Raw genomic sequence first — 16,983 nt, forward strand, 5'->3', positions numbered from 1 at the left:
AGGACGATATAAACGGGTTGGTCAGATGGGCGGAAAAGTGGCAAATGGAATTTAACCCTGAAAAGTGCGAGGTGATGCATTTTGGACGGACAAATAAGGCAAGGGAATACACAATGAGTGGTAGGACCCTAGGAAGTACAGAGGGTCAGAGGGACCTTGGTGTACATGTACATAGATCCCTGAAGGCAGCGGAACAGGTAGATAAGGTGGTTATAAAGGCATATGGGATACTTGCCTTCATTAGCCGAGGCATAGAATATAAGAGCAGGGAGGTTATGATGGAGCTGTACAAAACGCTGGTGAGGCCACAGCTGAAGTACTGTGTGCAGTTCTGGTCGCCTCACTATAGGAAGGATGTGATTGCTTTGGAGAGGGTGCAGAGAAGATTCACCAGGATGTTACCTGGGATGGAGCGCCTCAGCTATGAAGAGAGGCTGGACAGGCTGGGGTTGTTTTCCTTGGAGCAAAGAAGGCTGAGGGGGGACCTGATTGAGGTGTACAAAATGATGAGGGGCATAGATAGGGTAGATAAAGAGGAACTTTTCCCCTTAGTAGGGGTTGTCAATAACAAGGGGGCATAGATTCAGGGTAAGGGGCAGGAGATTTAGAGGGGATTTGAGGAGGAACTTCTTCACCCAGAGGGTGGTTGGAATGTGGAACTCAATGCCTGAAAGGGTGGTAGAGGCAGGAACCCTCACAACATTCAAGAAGCATTTGGATGAGCACTTGAAATGCCATTGCATACAAGGCTATGGACCAAATGCTGGAAAATGGGATTAGACTGGACAGGGATGGATGGGCGGCGCAGACACGATGGGCCGAAGGGCCTCTTTCTGTGCTGTAAAACTCTATGACTCTATGAAGGGGAATGCCTGTTTAATTTAACATTTAATGCCTTTTTTTCACCTTTCACCAAAATAAACCCCCTAATGTCCAAAATAAGGGTTTTTAAAAAATATAAAATTAAATATTTGATAACAACATGATTAAGTTTATACATTGAATTATCTTTTGTGTCTTTTAATGTCTTCATTAAAAATTTTACTTGAAGGTCTTAACCTTTCCGAAAAACCTGGGCTTGCTTTTGGTATTTTTGCAGAGCTGAGTCTGAGCTGACATTGAATTCTAAAGCCGTGTGCAGTATACCTAATTTCCCAGGATGTATCAGTACTGTTCAGTCAGCTGTACGGATGGCAGCACTTCCTGCCCAGTTATTCTTCTACAACTATTTTTTAAAACCAAGTGAACAAATTCGAAAAGCTTCACTGAGGCAAAATTGATGTTCATTGCTTTTTTAAAGAAAATAGTGTGTGTGTGCGTGAGAGAGAATGAGAGAGACAGACAGATGGAAAGAGACAGTTGTAGTTTTTATTTTAAGTTCCATTTTGAATTTTGAAACCAATTGAAACCTGTGTTTTGTTGACTGTTAGAAAAATTACTGATAGTTCAAAAATAGCACTAGTAGTAGTGCTTTATGATTTTTAACTTTTATATGGGAGGTTTAATTAAGGTACTTTTATAAACAGCTTCACTATATTCGTATCGCTTTGTGTGCATCAAACTCAAATAACAGTGTCAGCAAAAGTATATTAAAGCCGAGAAACTGGACGTGGCCCGAATACAAGCGGTGTCATGGCACTATTTGGCTGCGCCTGTTCAAAGTGTTGCAGGCAGCACGCAAAATTCATTTGCATGATTGGAGTGCTGATTCCAGCGCTAAACACACTGCTGGTTGGCTTACTGCTCAACAGGTGGGCCAATATCGGGTGTAGTCTAATGGCCAGTACTGTTTGGCCTAGTATTTCTCCATGGCTTTGATGCAGCAGCACCTCATTGTTGTTGGAGTAGGCAGACATGGCTCAGCAGCAGCGAAGAGAACGAGCCAGAAGGCTCTCCGATGCGGCTCTGGAGGCATTGCTAGTGGCAGTGGAGAGAAGGCAGGGTGTTCTGTTCCCGCAGGGTGGCAGGAAACCATCAACGTATACTTCGAGAAGGCTGTGGCAAGAGGTAGCTGGGTACGTCGCGGCCAGCGGTGTCATACTGCGGACATGGATCCAGTGCTGCAAGAAGTTCAATGATCTCACACGGCAGGTCAAGGTGAGTCAAGGCTTCAGCAAATACCACACCCCACATCTGCACCACAAGCCTCACACACTGCTCAAAGCACCACACCCCCAGTATTCATCTACCAAGAATCTCTACTTTTCACCACTCATACCTCACAATCATAGCTTCACTTCACTCTCACATCCTTATCACTGCTGCAACACTCACACCGACAGCTATTCAACTATGGCAGGCACATCACCCAAACACATTCCACCACACTCACTGACACATTTCCCTTTCTCTTGCAGGCCAAGGTGGCTCACAACCGCTGCGAGCAGTGGCACGCGGGAGGTGGCTTAGCTGCTCTGCAGACCTTGAGCCAACTGGAGGAGACAGTGCTTGACATCGTTGGAGGGGAAGTTACCGAAGCTGTGGCTTTGGGCAAAGTTGAAGCCCTTGGGGACAATAACGGTATGGTCATTCCTAATCATTCTTCTCACATCCCACTTCCCCCTCATCCCACAATCTCTTCTCACTTACAAGCTGCTGATGCTGTACGCATGGATATCTTGCTCTCTTCCCACTCCCCCCGCCCTTCACCATAACCCGGCTCATATGCCTTTCTGCTTTCAGATGACCAAGAACTGCCACCAGCGCAGCCTGACCCCGCAGTAATGGAGGAGAGTGAAGATGAAGAAGAAGACAACGTCACTACATCTGACACTCACCTACTCCAGTTCAGAAACTGACACTGCGCGGAATTTAAAGGGTAGTATAGATGCGGGATCTGCACGTGGTGAGGCACCAGGCACGAGTGGGCTACAGCAAGGCCAGGGGGAAATGGTAGCTCGATGGCCAGCGCACAAATTCTGCTGCACACATCTCGGATGACGACCTCAATGGGGTGGCCTTTAGAAGAAGGGTGATGGGATTGCACATAAAAATTCTAGGTGCAATGTTAGCCTGCCAGAGAGCATCTTGTCATTGCCAAGGAGCCTGGAGGAGTCTAGCTCCAACACTGGACTGGGTTTTGCACAGAGCTTGGAGCCCATGATTTCCAGGCTGGAAATGATGGACAACTCCAGCAGAGACTTTGTGGACTCAGCCATGATGCTGCGTGCGATGAGCAATGTCGCAGCTTCCATTGCAGCACAGGCGGAAGTGACCCAACGTGTCTCTGCTGCAGTGGAAGCTCAGACTGCTGGCATCGTGGTTGGGTTTACGAGTCTTGAAAGGGGCTTGCAGTGTGTCGCAGCAGGCCAGCAATCTGCCCTCCAACAGATTACTAGCTATGATCCCTGTAATTTTTTTGGCATGCGTGGTCCCTTTAAGGGGCTGTATAGGCAATTCAAAATACCGCACATGCGCGGTTTTTACATTGAAATGATGGCAAGCCGGCTGTGCGGGTTCCTTGCAGCAGAGCTGAGCGGCGGACCTGCGAGAGGCACAGAGTCGGCGAGAGGAGGATAAAAGAAGCGCGGAGAGGAGGCCTGGGACCAGAGCTGAGCGGCGGACCTGCGAGAGGAGGATAAAAGGAGCACGGAGAGGAGGCCTGGGACCAGAGCTGAGCGGCGGACCTGCAAGACGAGGATAAAAGGAGTGCGGAGAGGAGGCCTGGGACCGGAGCTGAGCGGCGGACCTGCGAGAGGGACAGAGTCAGCGAGAGGAACTCAACACAGGAGTGGCGTCAGAATTCAGAAGTGACATCGGCACAAGGGAGCTGATTGGTGAGTAGCTGGTGGGTATTTTCTGTTAAGTTTTTACGTTTATTTCTGTCAAGATAGTTCATAGTATATTATACAGAGGCATGGCAGGGCAGCTCAGTCCCGTGAATTGCACATCCTGTGCCATGTGGGAAATCCTGGACGCTTCTCATGGCCTGGACGACCAAGTGTGCAGGAAGTGTCGCCAGCTGCAGCAGCTCGAGCTCCGGGTTTTGGAGCTTGAGCGGCGGTTGCAGTCACTGCAGTGCATCCGCGAGGCTAAGAGTTACGTGGATAGCACGTTTCTGGAGGTGGCCACCCCACAGCTTAAGAGTGTGCAGGCAGAGAGGGAATGGGTGACTGCCAGACAGAAGAGGAGGACCAGGGAGGCAGTGCAGGAGTCCCCTGAGTATATCTTGCTCACTAACCAGTATTCAGTTCTGGATACTGGTGAGGGCGATGGTTCCTCTGGCAGCCAGAGCCAAGTCCACGGCACCATGGGTGGCTCAGCTGCACAGGGGGGGAGGAAGAAGAGTGGAAGAGCAATAGTGGTAGGGGATTCAATAGTTAGGGGAACAGACAAGTGTTTCTGCGGCCGCAGACCTGACTCCAGGATGGCATGTTGCCTCCTTGGTGCCAGGGCCAAGGATGCCACTGAACGGCTGCAGGACACTCTGAGGGGGGAGGGTGAACAGCTAGAGGTCGTTGTCCACATCGGTACCAACGCCATAGGTAGATAGAGGGATGAGGTCCTGCAGGCAGATTTTAGGGAGCTAGGAAAGAGATTAAAAAGCAGGACCTCAAAGGTAGTAATCTCCGGATTACTCCCGGTGCCACGAGCCAGTGGTCTGGAGACAGAAACTTGAAGGTAAATCAGTGTCGGAGCAGTGGGAGGCATTGAAGGAGGAGATAGTGACGGTTCAGAGCAAGTATGTTCCCTTAAAGAAAAAGGGTGGGGCAAACAAATCTAGAGCTCCCTGGATGTCATGGGGCAGGGTAGGATAAAGAAAAAAAGGGAAGCTTATGACAGATACCGAGGACTCAATACTGCAGAAATCCTGGAGGAGTATAGAAAGTGCAGGGGTGAAATCAAAAAGGAAATTAGGAAAGCAAAGAGAGGACATGAAAAAATATTGGCAAGTAAAATTAAGGAAAACCCAAAGATATAAATACATTAAGAGTAAGAGGATAACTAAATGTAAGAGTAGGGTCTATTAGAGACCATAAAGGTAACCTATGTGTGGAGATGGAAGACATGGGTATGGTTCTTAATGAATACTTTGCGTCTTTTTTCACAAAAGAGCGGGACGATGCAGACATTGCAATCAGGGAGGAGGAATGTGAAATATTAGATGAAATAAACATAGTGAAAGAGGAAGCATTAAGGGGTTTAACATCTTTGAAAGTGGATAATTCCCCAGGCCCAGGTAAAATGTACCCCAGACTGTTAAGAGAAGTAAGAGAGGAAAGCAGAGACTCTGACCATCATTTTCCAATCCTCTCTGGCTACAGGTGTGGTGCCAGAGGACTGGAGGACTGCTATCATGGTACCGTTGTTTAGTGCCAGCTGCCTTTTTTTGCCAAAGCTGACCTTAACGGCCAGCACTAACACCTCCAATTTCTAGGCCTAAGACTTTTATTCAGGAGCAGAGTATGTATTAAACATTTGAGAGAGAATGTAACAATATTTGCAATGTTGTATCTGACCATGACAGAGATTGGAGTAACCTCTTCAGGCAAAGATGATCTAGCAGATTTTGACATTATGTAAAGTGCAAGTTCTTTCAGAATCACATTTTAAATTGTTTGCTTATTTTGACAGGGTGCAGGAAGTTCTTTCCATATCCTAGAACAAGAATTGGATACAGTTCAACAGATCCAGAAACGTTTTCCTAAATTCCAGTCAATTCCCATTTACAATGATGAGGCTGACCCACTGGTGGGTTGGTCAATTCCCCAGATTTGGAGAACTGAAGTGACCTACGCTGCTATGGTTGTTAAGGTAAATAGAAAAATCCATTTTACAGTTTGCTTTCTAAGGTGTGCCTCACATAACTCATTTACTGGTTTATATGAACATAGCCATTCTACTTCAAAGATTGCTTTCCAAATAGTTGGGCAGTTTACAGACTAATACTGTACACATAGCAGCAGATTTGATCTGCGTTCTATAATGCTACTTATTACAAACTATAAAAATGATGAGTTCTGTCCCTCAACAATGTACTAACGTAAAGATGGCATAACATGGGAAAGCTCTACTGGATTCTGTCATCTGATCTTTATTCAGTACTACATGGCAATGGTTCAGCTCCTCTTTGACTGAAGTGCATTCCTGAAGAGAGTGCCATTTTCAAGTAGATTTGTTCAGGTCCAGCTCCAACGAGAGTGGGCAGCGTTGTGAACACAAAGTAGAACTGAAAATTGTGTATAATGCCTTTTAAGTACCAATTGGCCTGATGGAAAAGTCATGCCAGTTTATGCACTGCTTAGAGTACTTTTCTTCCAGGTATGAAACTCATGCTTTTTGTGCTGAGTCTCGGTGATTGTTTTACAGCACAGGAGAGATACGCTGGAGACTTAAACATAAGAACACTAGCTGGGGAGCCCCGCGTTGCGAGGGCAATTTTGGGGCGCTTGGTCTCCCTGCCCCTGTGTGTCCCCCCTCTCCCTGTCATGTCCTCTCCCTGTCCTATCCCTCCCTCCCCTCCCCTCTCTCCCTCCCGTCCCCTCCTCTCCCTCCCTCCCCTCCCGTGTCTCCCTCCCTCCCCTCCCCTGTCTCCCTCCCTCCCCTCCCCTGTCTCCCTCCCTCCCCTGTCTCCCTCCCCCACCCCCACACCTACCCTCCCCCACCCCCTCCCCTCCCCCACTCCCCTCTGTCCCTCTCTCCGGCCCCTGCCTAGCGCCTGAGGTCCGGTTCTGAGGCCGGGACGGACCGGAGCTGAGGTCCCCCGCGTATGGCGCGGCTGATGGACGGCCGCTGCGGGCGGGCGGCGCATGCGCGGTCAGTGCGGGCGGCGCGAGGCGGCCCGCGGGGAGCAGGCAAGGGCGGCTTGGCGGCCGTTAGCGAGCGGGAAACTTCGGGCGGCCCGCCCGCGCTCCGTCCGCGACACCGTGAAACATGAGAGGGGGAAGTAGAGAGAGACAGAGAGGGAAGAGGAGAAGGAGAGAGAGGGAACAGGAGAAGGAGAGAGAGGGAAGAGGAGAAGGAGAGAGAGAGAGGGAAGAAAGAGAGAGAGAGAGAGAGAAATTTTTTGAGCTTCAGGCCCCGAGTCCCCCCTGCGCGAGGGTGAGGAGGGGGGGGGGGGTTGCTAAACACAATATAAAACTCAAATAAATTGTTAATTAATTCCCTAACACACAATTCAAATATTTACCTTACTTCCCTAACACACTGAAAGTGTGGGGAAAAAATCGTGAAACATCAAGATGGCGGCCACTCACCTCAGTTCAGAAGGATAAGGCCCGCCCACACACGCACCGATTGGTCGACCGGTCAGGTCACCGAAGCGTAGGATTGGTCAATCGTCGAGTCACTCGACACTCAACTGTAGGAAGGAACCCGCCGTCCGATTGGTCGACCTCGACGTCACACGGTCGCTAATGAGATGCTAATGAGCGGAAGGCTGAACGTTTTTCGGATACCGCGGGCGCGGTTTTTGTCCGGCCGAAACGTAAATACGCCTATGACCGGTCCGGAATCGCAAGCTTTCTTTTGAGGCGACGCGCGCGTCGGTACGCTCTGTAACTTTCAAACATATAGAGAACGGACAGACAGACAGACAGACATCGGGACAGACAGACAGAAGAGCCGCTTTATATATATAGATAAGAAATAGGAGCAGGATTAGACCACTTGGCCCCTCGAGCCTGCTCCACCATTCAATAAGATCATGGCTGATCTTGGGCTCAAAGCCACTTCCCCGCCCGCTCCCCATAACCCTTCTTGGAGTCCTTATCTTGCAAAAATCTGTCTATCTCCACCTTAAATGTATTTAATGACCCAGGGGGCAGAGAATTCCACAGATTTACGACCCTCTGAGAGAAGAAAATCCTCCTCATCTCAGTTCTAAAAGGGCTACCCTTTATTCTGAAACTGTGACCCCGAGTTCTAGATTTCCCCACGAGGGGAAACATCCTCTCTGCATCTACCTTGTCGAGCCCCCTCAATAAGATCACCTCTCATTCTTCTAAATTCCAATGAGTATAGGCCCAGTCTGCTCAACCTTTCCTCATAAGTCAACCCCCTCATCTCTGGAATTAACCTAGTGAATCATCTCTGAACTGCCTGCAATGCAAGTATATCTTTCCTTAAATAAGGAGACCAAAACTGTACGCAGTACTCAAGGTGTGGTCTCACCAATACCCTGTACAGTTGTAGCAGGACTTCCATGTTTTTATACTCCAACCCCCTTGAAATAAAGGCCAACATTGATTACTTGCTGTACCTGCATGCTAACTTTTTGTGTTTCATGCACAAGGACCCCCCCGGTCCCTCTGAACTGTAGTATTTTGTAATCTCTCTCCATTTAAATAATAATTTGCTTTTTTATTTTTCCTGCCAAAGTGTATAACCTCACACTTTCCCACATTATACTCCATCTGCCAAATGTTTGCCCACTCACTTAGCCTGTCTATATCCCTTTGCAGATTCTTTGAGTCGTCTGCACAACTTGCTTTCCCACCCATCTTTGTATCATCTGCAAACTTGGCTACATTACACTCGGTCCCTTTATCCAAGTCATTAATGTAGAATGTAACTAGTTGAGGCCCCAGCACCAATCCCTGTGGCACCCCACTAGTTACCATTTGCCAATCGGAAAATGACCCATTTATCCCGACTCTCTGCTTTCCGTTAGTTAGCCAATTCTCTATCCATGCTAATATATTACCCCCAACTCCGTGAGCTCTTATCTTATGCAGTAACCTTTTATGTGGCACCTTATCGAATGCCTTCTGGAAATCCAAATACACCACATCTACTGGTTCACCTTTGTCCACCCTGCTCATTACATCCTCAAAGAACTCCAGCAAATTTGTTAAACATGATTTCCCCTTCATAAAACCATGCTGACTCTGCCTGACTGCATTATGATTTTCCAAATGCCCTGCTACTGCTTCCTTAATGAAGGAGTCCAGCATTTTCCCAATGACAGATGTTAGGCTAACTGGTCTATAGTTTCCCGGTTTCTGTCTCCCTCCTTTCTTAAATAGGGGGGTTACATATATCATATATCATATCATATGAAGTTTACCCAAGATCAATAACCTTTATTACAATGTTACTTGTATGCAATATTGTGAGATGTCAAACAATGGTTTCCAAGCTGGCAATTCTTTACTAAGCCATCTCCTTTGCAATTCAATCCATTGCCATCGGGTCTCGCTGGACAAAAGCAAGTGCTATCAGGCTCAATTCTCCTCTGCCAAAACCACTCCTGGATCATCATGAAAAGCAAAGATAACCCTTGGTTTATTTTTTTCAATAAAAAAGGTCCCCTTAAATCCCTTTTCCCTGCCCTCTCAACCCTCACTTCCAACAACAAGTGCAAGGAGCTCTTGGGCTTCTTTGTCACTAAGATTGAGATCCATTCAGCAGCCTCTGCTGCTTTTCCCCCATTCCCTTGCCCACCAACCCAAGGCTCCCCCTTCCTTCGAAGTAATCCTCCATCCTTCTCCAGTTTCTCTCCTATCTCCCATCAAGCCCTCTCTGATCGCATCTCCTGCTCCCTTGATCCCCTCCCACACAACTTCCCTTCATGGCCCCCTTGCTAGCTAACATTGTAAATGGTTCCGTCTCCTCAGGCACTATCGCCCTTACTTTCAAAACTGCGGTCATATCCCTCCTAAAAAAGAAACACTCGCCCACCCGCCTAAAAAAGAACAATCTCTGTCCTTGCAAACTACCACCCCATTCCAACCTCCTTTTACTCTCTAAAGACATTAAGGCCTAGAAATTCGGTTGGTAGCGCCAGCGATTAGCGCCTAAAGAGCCCGAGAATTGGGGCGTTACCCAATTTGCGGGCGGGCGCAGTGAATATAGCGCCACCTCCCATATTGAGTATCCTTTTAGCGCCGGCGCTAACTCTTTTCGCTCGCCCGCGGGCGCAGGCAGATCATGACATCATTTCAGTGTGCACCGCCTTTTTGGCGCCCCGGACCGGATATTCGGTGGCGCCCGCAACCTTTTTGCCTGGCGCTATTAGTGACAGTTGGATGGAGCGTTCCCAGGCCCTTCTCGGACTCGGGGGGGGTCGCTATTTAAAGGGGACAGCACTAGTATAAAAGCTGCAGCCATTTGGCCTGGCCATTCTGATCGTTGCTGGAGAGAGTTGCTGACCTTCTGTTGGACAGTAATTTTCTCATTGAGCCTTCGGAGGCACTGGCACTAGCAGCTTGAGGGCCCAGCTCCCGAGCTGGTGATGCAGCATCTGAAAGCAGGGAGGTGGAAGAGTGGCTTTAGCAAAAGGACAGCTTGGCAGCAAGGGATGCCAGATTGCGGCAAGGCTATGACATGGGTCCACAGTGAGAAAGCATGCTGGCGGGGGGAACAAGTGGAAGGAGACAGTTGTAATAGGTGAGAACCTTACCATCGCTGTCGACAATGGGGTTGGCAGCTGCAGTGGTTACAGGACCACTCGGACGTCCTCCAAGAATCTGGTGGACTCTCTCCTCGAGATCCGTGAGAGTGACCACTTGTGGAGGTCCTCCACCGGTGCGAAGCTGGTCTTTGCCAATCCTCGCCAGCTTGGACTGCAGGGGAAAGGAGGGGAAGTTATGTTACATGATGCCCTGAGTGATCATCTCATGCCCCCCATGGTGCAAGAGCCCTTACATGACGCCTTGAGTCAAATGTGCATGTGTGTGCCCAGAAAGGGCCATGGGTGCTTGCTGGCAGATGGCCAATGGGGCACAGCCCACCCTGTAGCCATAAAGTCAGGTGCAAATGAAGGGATGCAGAAGTTTGCAGAAACAACACTCACCCTCACGACCCGAGTGAGGTCGTTGAATTTCTTTCTGCATTGGACAGGGCTCCTGGTCACCATGCTGCTGGAGTTGACCCTCTGGCATACATCCCTCCAAGCTCGTCGGTAGTCCTTATGATTCGGCCTCGTGCCATTGTCTGGGTAGAGAACATCTCGCCGGCGCGCCACTGCAGCCACCAATTGCTCCAGAGTCTCATTGGTGAAGCGCTCTGCTCTCTGTCTCACCTTCTCCATCTGGTCCAAGTTTTTAGTGCCAGAGAAGGGCCTGCGCCGATTCTGAGGCCTGCAAGGCGAAGAGTGTGCATGGTGGAGCTGACTGACCCACCCCTTTAAGAGCTGGCCGGCGCCTGGAAGTCTCGTGGTCATCAGTAATAGAGAGCACCTGCGCTGCGCCCGTCCGCTCCGATATTGGGTTGCGCCGGAAGATTAGCGCCTTAGGAGTCCCGTGTAATGCCTGAATTCGCGCCTCAATCCCCTTTAGGGGCGATGCAACCCAATATCGCGCCAGGCGGCGATAAGTTTCGTCTGGCTATAAACTTTGCGCAGCGCCAGTTCTAACGCCTCAAGCGGGGCTATACCCAATTTCTAGGCCTAAATGTGTTGTCGCCTCCCTAATCTGTAATCATCTTTCCAACAACTCCATTTTTGAATCTCTCCAATCAGCTTTTCAGCCCTACACCAACACTGAAGCAGCCCAAGTCACAAATTATTTTTCTGTGACTGTGACCATGGTACATTTTCCCTCCTCATCTTCCTCGACCTCTCTGGAGCTTTTCACATGGTCGGCCACACCATCCTGTTCCAATGTCTCCTCTGTTTTCCACTTGAAGGGACTAACCTCTCTTGGTTCCAATTTTATCTATCCAATCACAGCCTGAGCAACTTCAGCAATGGTTTATCTTCCCACCATTACATCTGGAGTCCCCTGAGGATCTACCCTTGGCCTCCTCCTCTTCCTCATTGACATGCTGCCCTGTAGGGGGTGGCGTGTGCCCAGTCAGCTCTGCCCCTGACTGTCTCTGAGCGGTTTGAATCGCTCCCACACACCTGGGTTCTAGACACCGGACTTAGGTACAGGCGGCGATACAGAAATAGAGTAGACAACTGGTTTGGTACAAGAAAACCGTAATTTTTTATTAAAGGCACAACAATATAACAACACTGGAAATTACTAGAATAATTACAGGCATATAAAAATACACTTATTTGGGAATGGGGAACACACGGCACATCGGGGGAACAAACGCATTAATAATCCCCCTACCCTTGTCCCACCCCCAATACCTAACTAGATTGAGCTACGAGGGGCCAGGGATTTATGCTCACCAATGGGGTTCCTTTTTACGGTTCGAAACCTGTCGATTAAGCCGTTGCGGTTTTGGGGTTCGCCCTTTGGGGCCTGCCGTCATCACGTGGTCCCAGGACGCGGCGGTGGAGTCGTCTGAGTAAAGTACCCTCTTTTCCTCCGTTAGAGATAGGGAGTAAAGTCTTTGTTGGGTACTTTACCTTGCAGAATGGTTGTTCTTCTGGTGGTGGTCTGGTCGTCGAAGGTTTTGTTGCGGTTGGGGTTCAGTTGGCGGTCTATGGTGTTGGCTTGAGTCTGTTACCGCGGTGCTCGTGGTCGTCAGCTACTCCTTCTACCCATGCATCGAACGTCCGCTTACCGGGGTGTGTGCCCGCTCATCCCCAATGCTTCTTTACGCTGCCCTTCTCTGCTTATCGGCCTTGCTGTTCGTCTCGTCTCGCCTGCCCGCTTGCAGCCCCGTGTGTCCTGTGTGTGTTAAGTCGGGTCCTGTTCTCCTCCCGCGTTTGGCCCCCGGTGTTGTATTGGGCATCCTCGGTGTCAAGCAGAGCGGGAAGAGAGAGCGGGGCAAGAGACCTTTGCTACCGGTGGGCCTACAATTATACCGGTTCTTCACCCCTTATCTGCGCGCCAAATCAGGTCAGTTCTTTGTTTAATTTTGGCGGGCTCGTCTAAAGTGATTACAGTCATTCACTTTTAACTGTTTTTGGGGCGGTTGTCTCCTTGTTTAATGGCTTCAATATCCTGGCTGTTTGTCATTTATGAAGCTTAATCAGGTTTTCCTGGCTTGGTAGCTACTTTGAGCTGTTACCGATTATTTATGCAGAAAGTTAATGGCCTCAAGATTAGGTCTATCCTGAGTCGATCTGTTTCAAGATGAAGAATGCATATTCTGTGTTTATCTAGCTGTCTGGCTTTAGAAATGACAAAGTCTTTCACACAGATCCATGTATGTTAGGTTTCGTTTCAGGATTTGAATGGGCCTGCCTTTGCAGGGCCTTGCTTTTTAAAATCCTGCAGGCTTCTGTCATGAGGTTTCAGAAGCCATTTTCCTTTGGGTACCCTTTTTAATAACTTGTCCATACAGGGCCCCTTTATCCATAACTTTTGGGGCATGTGGGAATTTTGAGAACCCTACACTCCCCCCTGTTGATACTAAACTCACTTTAAGTATCATCCTTTCAAGGTGAGCAAAATTCCTGACCCTCCATAGTCAATCTTCCCCTGTAATTACCTATCTATGATCCCATGACACATGCACTTCCCATTCTGTAAAAATGTAGTGTACATAAGCATACATAGGCAGAATAGAGTCGTTTACACACATCCAAGCATGGAGGGGGTCCAACACCCCTGCACCACTTGGTGCACATACATCTTTATTAAAATAACACGTCGAAAGTCTTTATTAAAAATAACAAAAGAACACAAAAAAAAACAACAATCTTTATTCCGAAACACAAAAAAATAGAAACAGGTGTATCTCCCTCCACCTTAACATAATGTTCCTTCCAGGTCCTTTGGTTTCGGAATTCTAGTATTTGGCCTTTTCCCTTGCACTGAGTGCACACTAGGTACAATACTATTCCCAGCTGGCAAACCACGAGGATGTGGGAAGCCAGTCTAATCCATGAAGGGACATCTATGTTTTCAAAAATGTCCCACCAGTGTGGAACCACAATATCCAATATTTTGGCCCCTATCTTTACCGTCTTCTGCTCCAGAGTGTAGAAATGTTTCTGTGAGACTATTACTGCTTTGAGTATTTTGGTAAGGCGTTCTGGGAGAGGGGGAATTTCGTAGCCGATATGCACGACATATTTTTGCAGGTTGGTGAAATTCTCTTTTACAGTGAGGTGAACAGTGGAGGGTTCAGGAATGGGGACAGTTCGTTCCTGGGCCACTTGAACTTCTGCCTCGGGTTTAAAGCAGAAACTGCTGTCACTTACCGGAGACCAGCTATGCTGTCCATGCTGGTAGTGGGGCGCACCTGTGGTGACACAATATGTCCCACCTCCTGTATATGCTACCTGTGCCATTACCTCCATGGTACAGTTTATAGGTTTTGCGCCAGCAGCTTTAAACCCGCACTGTGGTTTTGAATAGGCGTTCAAGTGCTGGGGACACAGGATTGTGTGTGCTCCCCGGCTCCGGCACCCCGAGAGGTCAGTACCTGTTATAGCGTGCTCCCACTTTATGACATAAGGTGGGACCGCTGTGAAATGAATGTGTGCACCCTCTTGAATGACTCCAATGTTCTCTATCCTGTATACCGGCGTGGGTCGGGCTGTCCCACACATGACCGGCATCCTTACTACTATACCCATGATAGTACGGTTTGAACGTCCACAATCTACTGGGACTGGGTAGGCCTCAGAAGCTAGCCAGAGTTGACACGGGCTTAATGCATTCTCAAACGGGTAGAGGGCTGCGAGGTGTTTGTTGCTGATCCAGGAGGGGACTAAACCCTGTTTTAAATCATCCAGGTTACTGCGGCCCTCACCCAGCAACCATGCCCCGTACCGTTCGCACACCTCGTTCTGTGCAGCCTGATCTGAAGCATTTCTGTCCTCTCTTATAAGGGCATTTACAGTCTTTGCGTGTCTTTCCAGCTCAGCTATTATTTCTTTTAAATGGACCGTCATGGCCTGGTCCTCATGTAACTCTGAGCCTACTACCTTATTTTCAGCCATCAAGATTTTCCTCAATTGTGTTTTTAGACCGTTTATCTGTGTCTGCAATTCTGTGTCATCCAGGCTGTTGATGACAGAAGACCCTGTGTTAAACGCTGTGAAAACATAATTCCAGGCTCCCCTTTGTCTCCCCGCATTACCAAAAAACTCATGGTGTGTGGTGTACAGTTCAGTTTTGTCTACATTGGCTGGAGTTAGATCCCAGCCATCCTGGCCATCTGGCCTCATGAGAATAGATGGCGGGCTCCTCCGCGCCTTGTTTGCTGCTCGCAGCAGTCACAACCGGTGCTTTCTCTCTTGAGCACCCATAAATGTGGGAGTCCTCCATGTCACCTCGCTTTCCAATGCTCATTCCTATCAGGGCAAATAGGAGTACGCCCCCCTTCATCCTGAAATCCTTTCCTGCAAAGAGACACAAGAGCATATAGCCAGGTCCCGAGGAGATTCTCTGGCTTGGGTAAAGCATGGTCGAGTCTCGCGACCTTGACTTAATACAAACACTCTTAACAATACTACTACTATTTAAACTACCCATCACCTCGTTTAAACATCCAAACTTAACAATATTACACTTAAATTGCATAACTATGTACATCTGCCGCCCGTCTCCGGGCAGCCAGGGTAATCCCTCTTCGGGCTGCGGCACACCGCTCCCTTCGGCGTGGCCGCACTGTCCTGTACTTTTGGTCCCTCGCAGCCTGTGGCTGCTGGCTGGGGACCTCTGTCCTTAGATTTACCCCTAACTTGGGAGGCTGTCCCTTTAAAATGGGGAGCCGGTGACCACGGTTTCCTTGGCTGGGGCGTCCGTGGGGACCTTCTGGGGATTTTGGCGGGTGGGGTTTTCCTGGCTGGTGGGCCTTTGACCCGAGCCACTGCCCCCTCCGGTGCGGTCTGTGCACTTACCACTACCGCTAGTTGGGGATCTTCATCCTCAGGCTTTACCTCTCCTGAACCTGGGCTAGGGGCAGGTAGCTCTTCGCAGCCTGATGGTGCAGGCTGGGGGTCCTCGCCCTCAGGTCCCACCTCCTCTAAACCTGGGTCAGGGGCGGAGTCTTTGCCCTCAGGTCCCACCTCCTCAAAACCTGGGTCAGGGGCGGGGTCTTCGCCCTCGGGTCCCACCTCATCCAAATCCCAGAAGAGTGGGGGAGTGTCCCAATCGGTGGGCGGGATGGCCCCTCCCCTTAAACAAGCCACAGCGCCTGCCTGTGCAGCCTGTGAACTTGCTCCCGCTGCAGGCTGAGGATTTCTATCCTCAGACCTTGCCTCAACTGGCTGTTCTCTTTTCTCGGGCCTAAACAATTTGCATTGATTAATATGGAACCATTTGGTGTGCCGAGGCATCTTAATGGCGTATACCATGGGGCTTGCCTTGTCTACAATGCTGTAGGGCTCCATATATAACGGTTCTAGACTTCCTACCCGAGCAAAATTCCTCACCATGACCTGATCCCCTATTTCCCACTCGTGGTGTTTTCGGGGTTCTAACAGCAATCGGTTACTCCGATGCTGCTTTCCCATGTTCCCAGCCGCCTGCCCGTGGACCTGCTTAAGGTGCTGATGTGCCAAATAACAGCCTGAATCCATGAGGTTACAACTTAAAACTAAAGGCTTTTATTAAGTAAGAATCTTGGCATCAAGTTAACACCGGGCAACCATCATTCATCACCGACCCAGCCCTTATGAGTAAATCCCAGCTCTTATAAATAAGACTCACACCAATCAGGAGGATCCACAAAGGCAGAGCTAGGGAGGAACATTAGTGGTTACACCTGTAAAACATTTACAGACATTAACAAGTACAACACAGAGTTATTTCATCACATTCACCCCCTGCTATAGATTCAATCTGTCAGGCGGTCTAATAGTCCTCTGGGAACGACGTAACTCTTGCCGAGGCTCCTCCCGGAGTACCAACTCCGGTTCATCCGAATTCCCAGAATCATCAGTGTTTTCCACACTGAGGGTTTGTGTCTCTGAAGGTCCAATACCACGATTAAAAACTCTACTCTCAGAGTCGAACTCTTTGAGCTCCAGCAGGTGCAAGATCTTTAATAGAGACCGTATCTTCTCGCCCATCCGGATATTGAATGTATGCATACTGGGGATTAGCATGAAGGAGTTATACTTCCTCCACCAGTGGATCAGTCTTGTGGCCTCTCACATGTCTGCACAATAGCACAGGGCCCGTGGTCATCAACCATGTGGGTAACGATACTCCATTAGTAGCTTTTCTTGGAAAGCTAAACATC

At 49.0% G+C, this 16,983-nt stretch overlaps 1 protein-coding gene across 5 annotated transcripts in view; it reads left to right on the forward strand.

Moving 5' to 3' along the window:
* idua (alpha-L-iduronidase) overlaps positions 1 to 16,983 on the forward strand; it is a 485,317-nt gene that overhangs the window by 313,416 nt on the left and 154,918 nt on the right. For 4 of the 5 annotated variants that reach the window (XM_086010067.1, XM_086010048.1, XM_086010058.1 and 1 more), the window contains one exon: positions 5,575 to 5,754. The exons of the other annotated variant lie outside the window; for it this stretch is intronic. In XM_086010067.1, the coding sequence (XP_085866193.1) occupies positions 5,575 to 5,754 (180 nt within the window). The remainder of the gene's footprint in view (positions 1 to 5,574; positions 5,755 to 16,983) is intronic. 5 annotated transcript variants of the gene reach the window in all.

Source organism: Somniosus microcephalus, chromosome 2 (assembly GCF_052327205.1).
Source record: "Somniosus microcephalus isolate GS21.2 chromosome 2, FLI_Smic_1.0, whole genome shotgun sequence".
Taxonomy (NCBI): domain Eukaryota; kingdom Metazoa; phylum Chordata; class Chondrichthyes; order Squaliformes; family Somniosidae; genus Somniosus; species Somniosus microcephalus.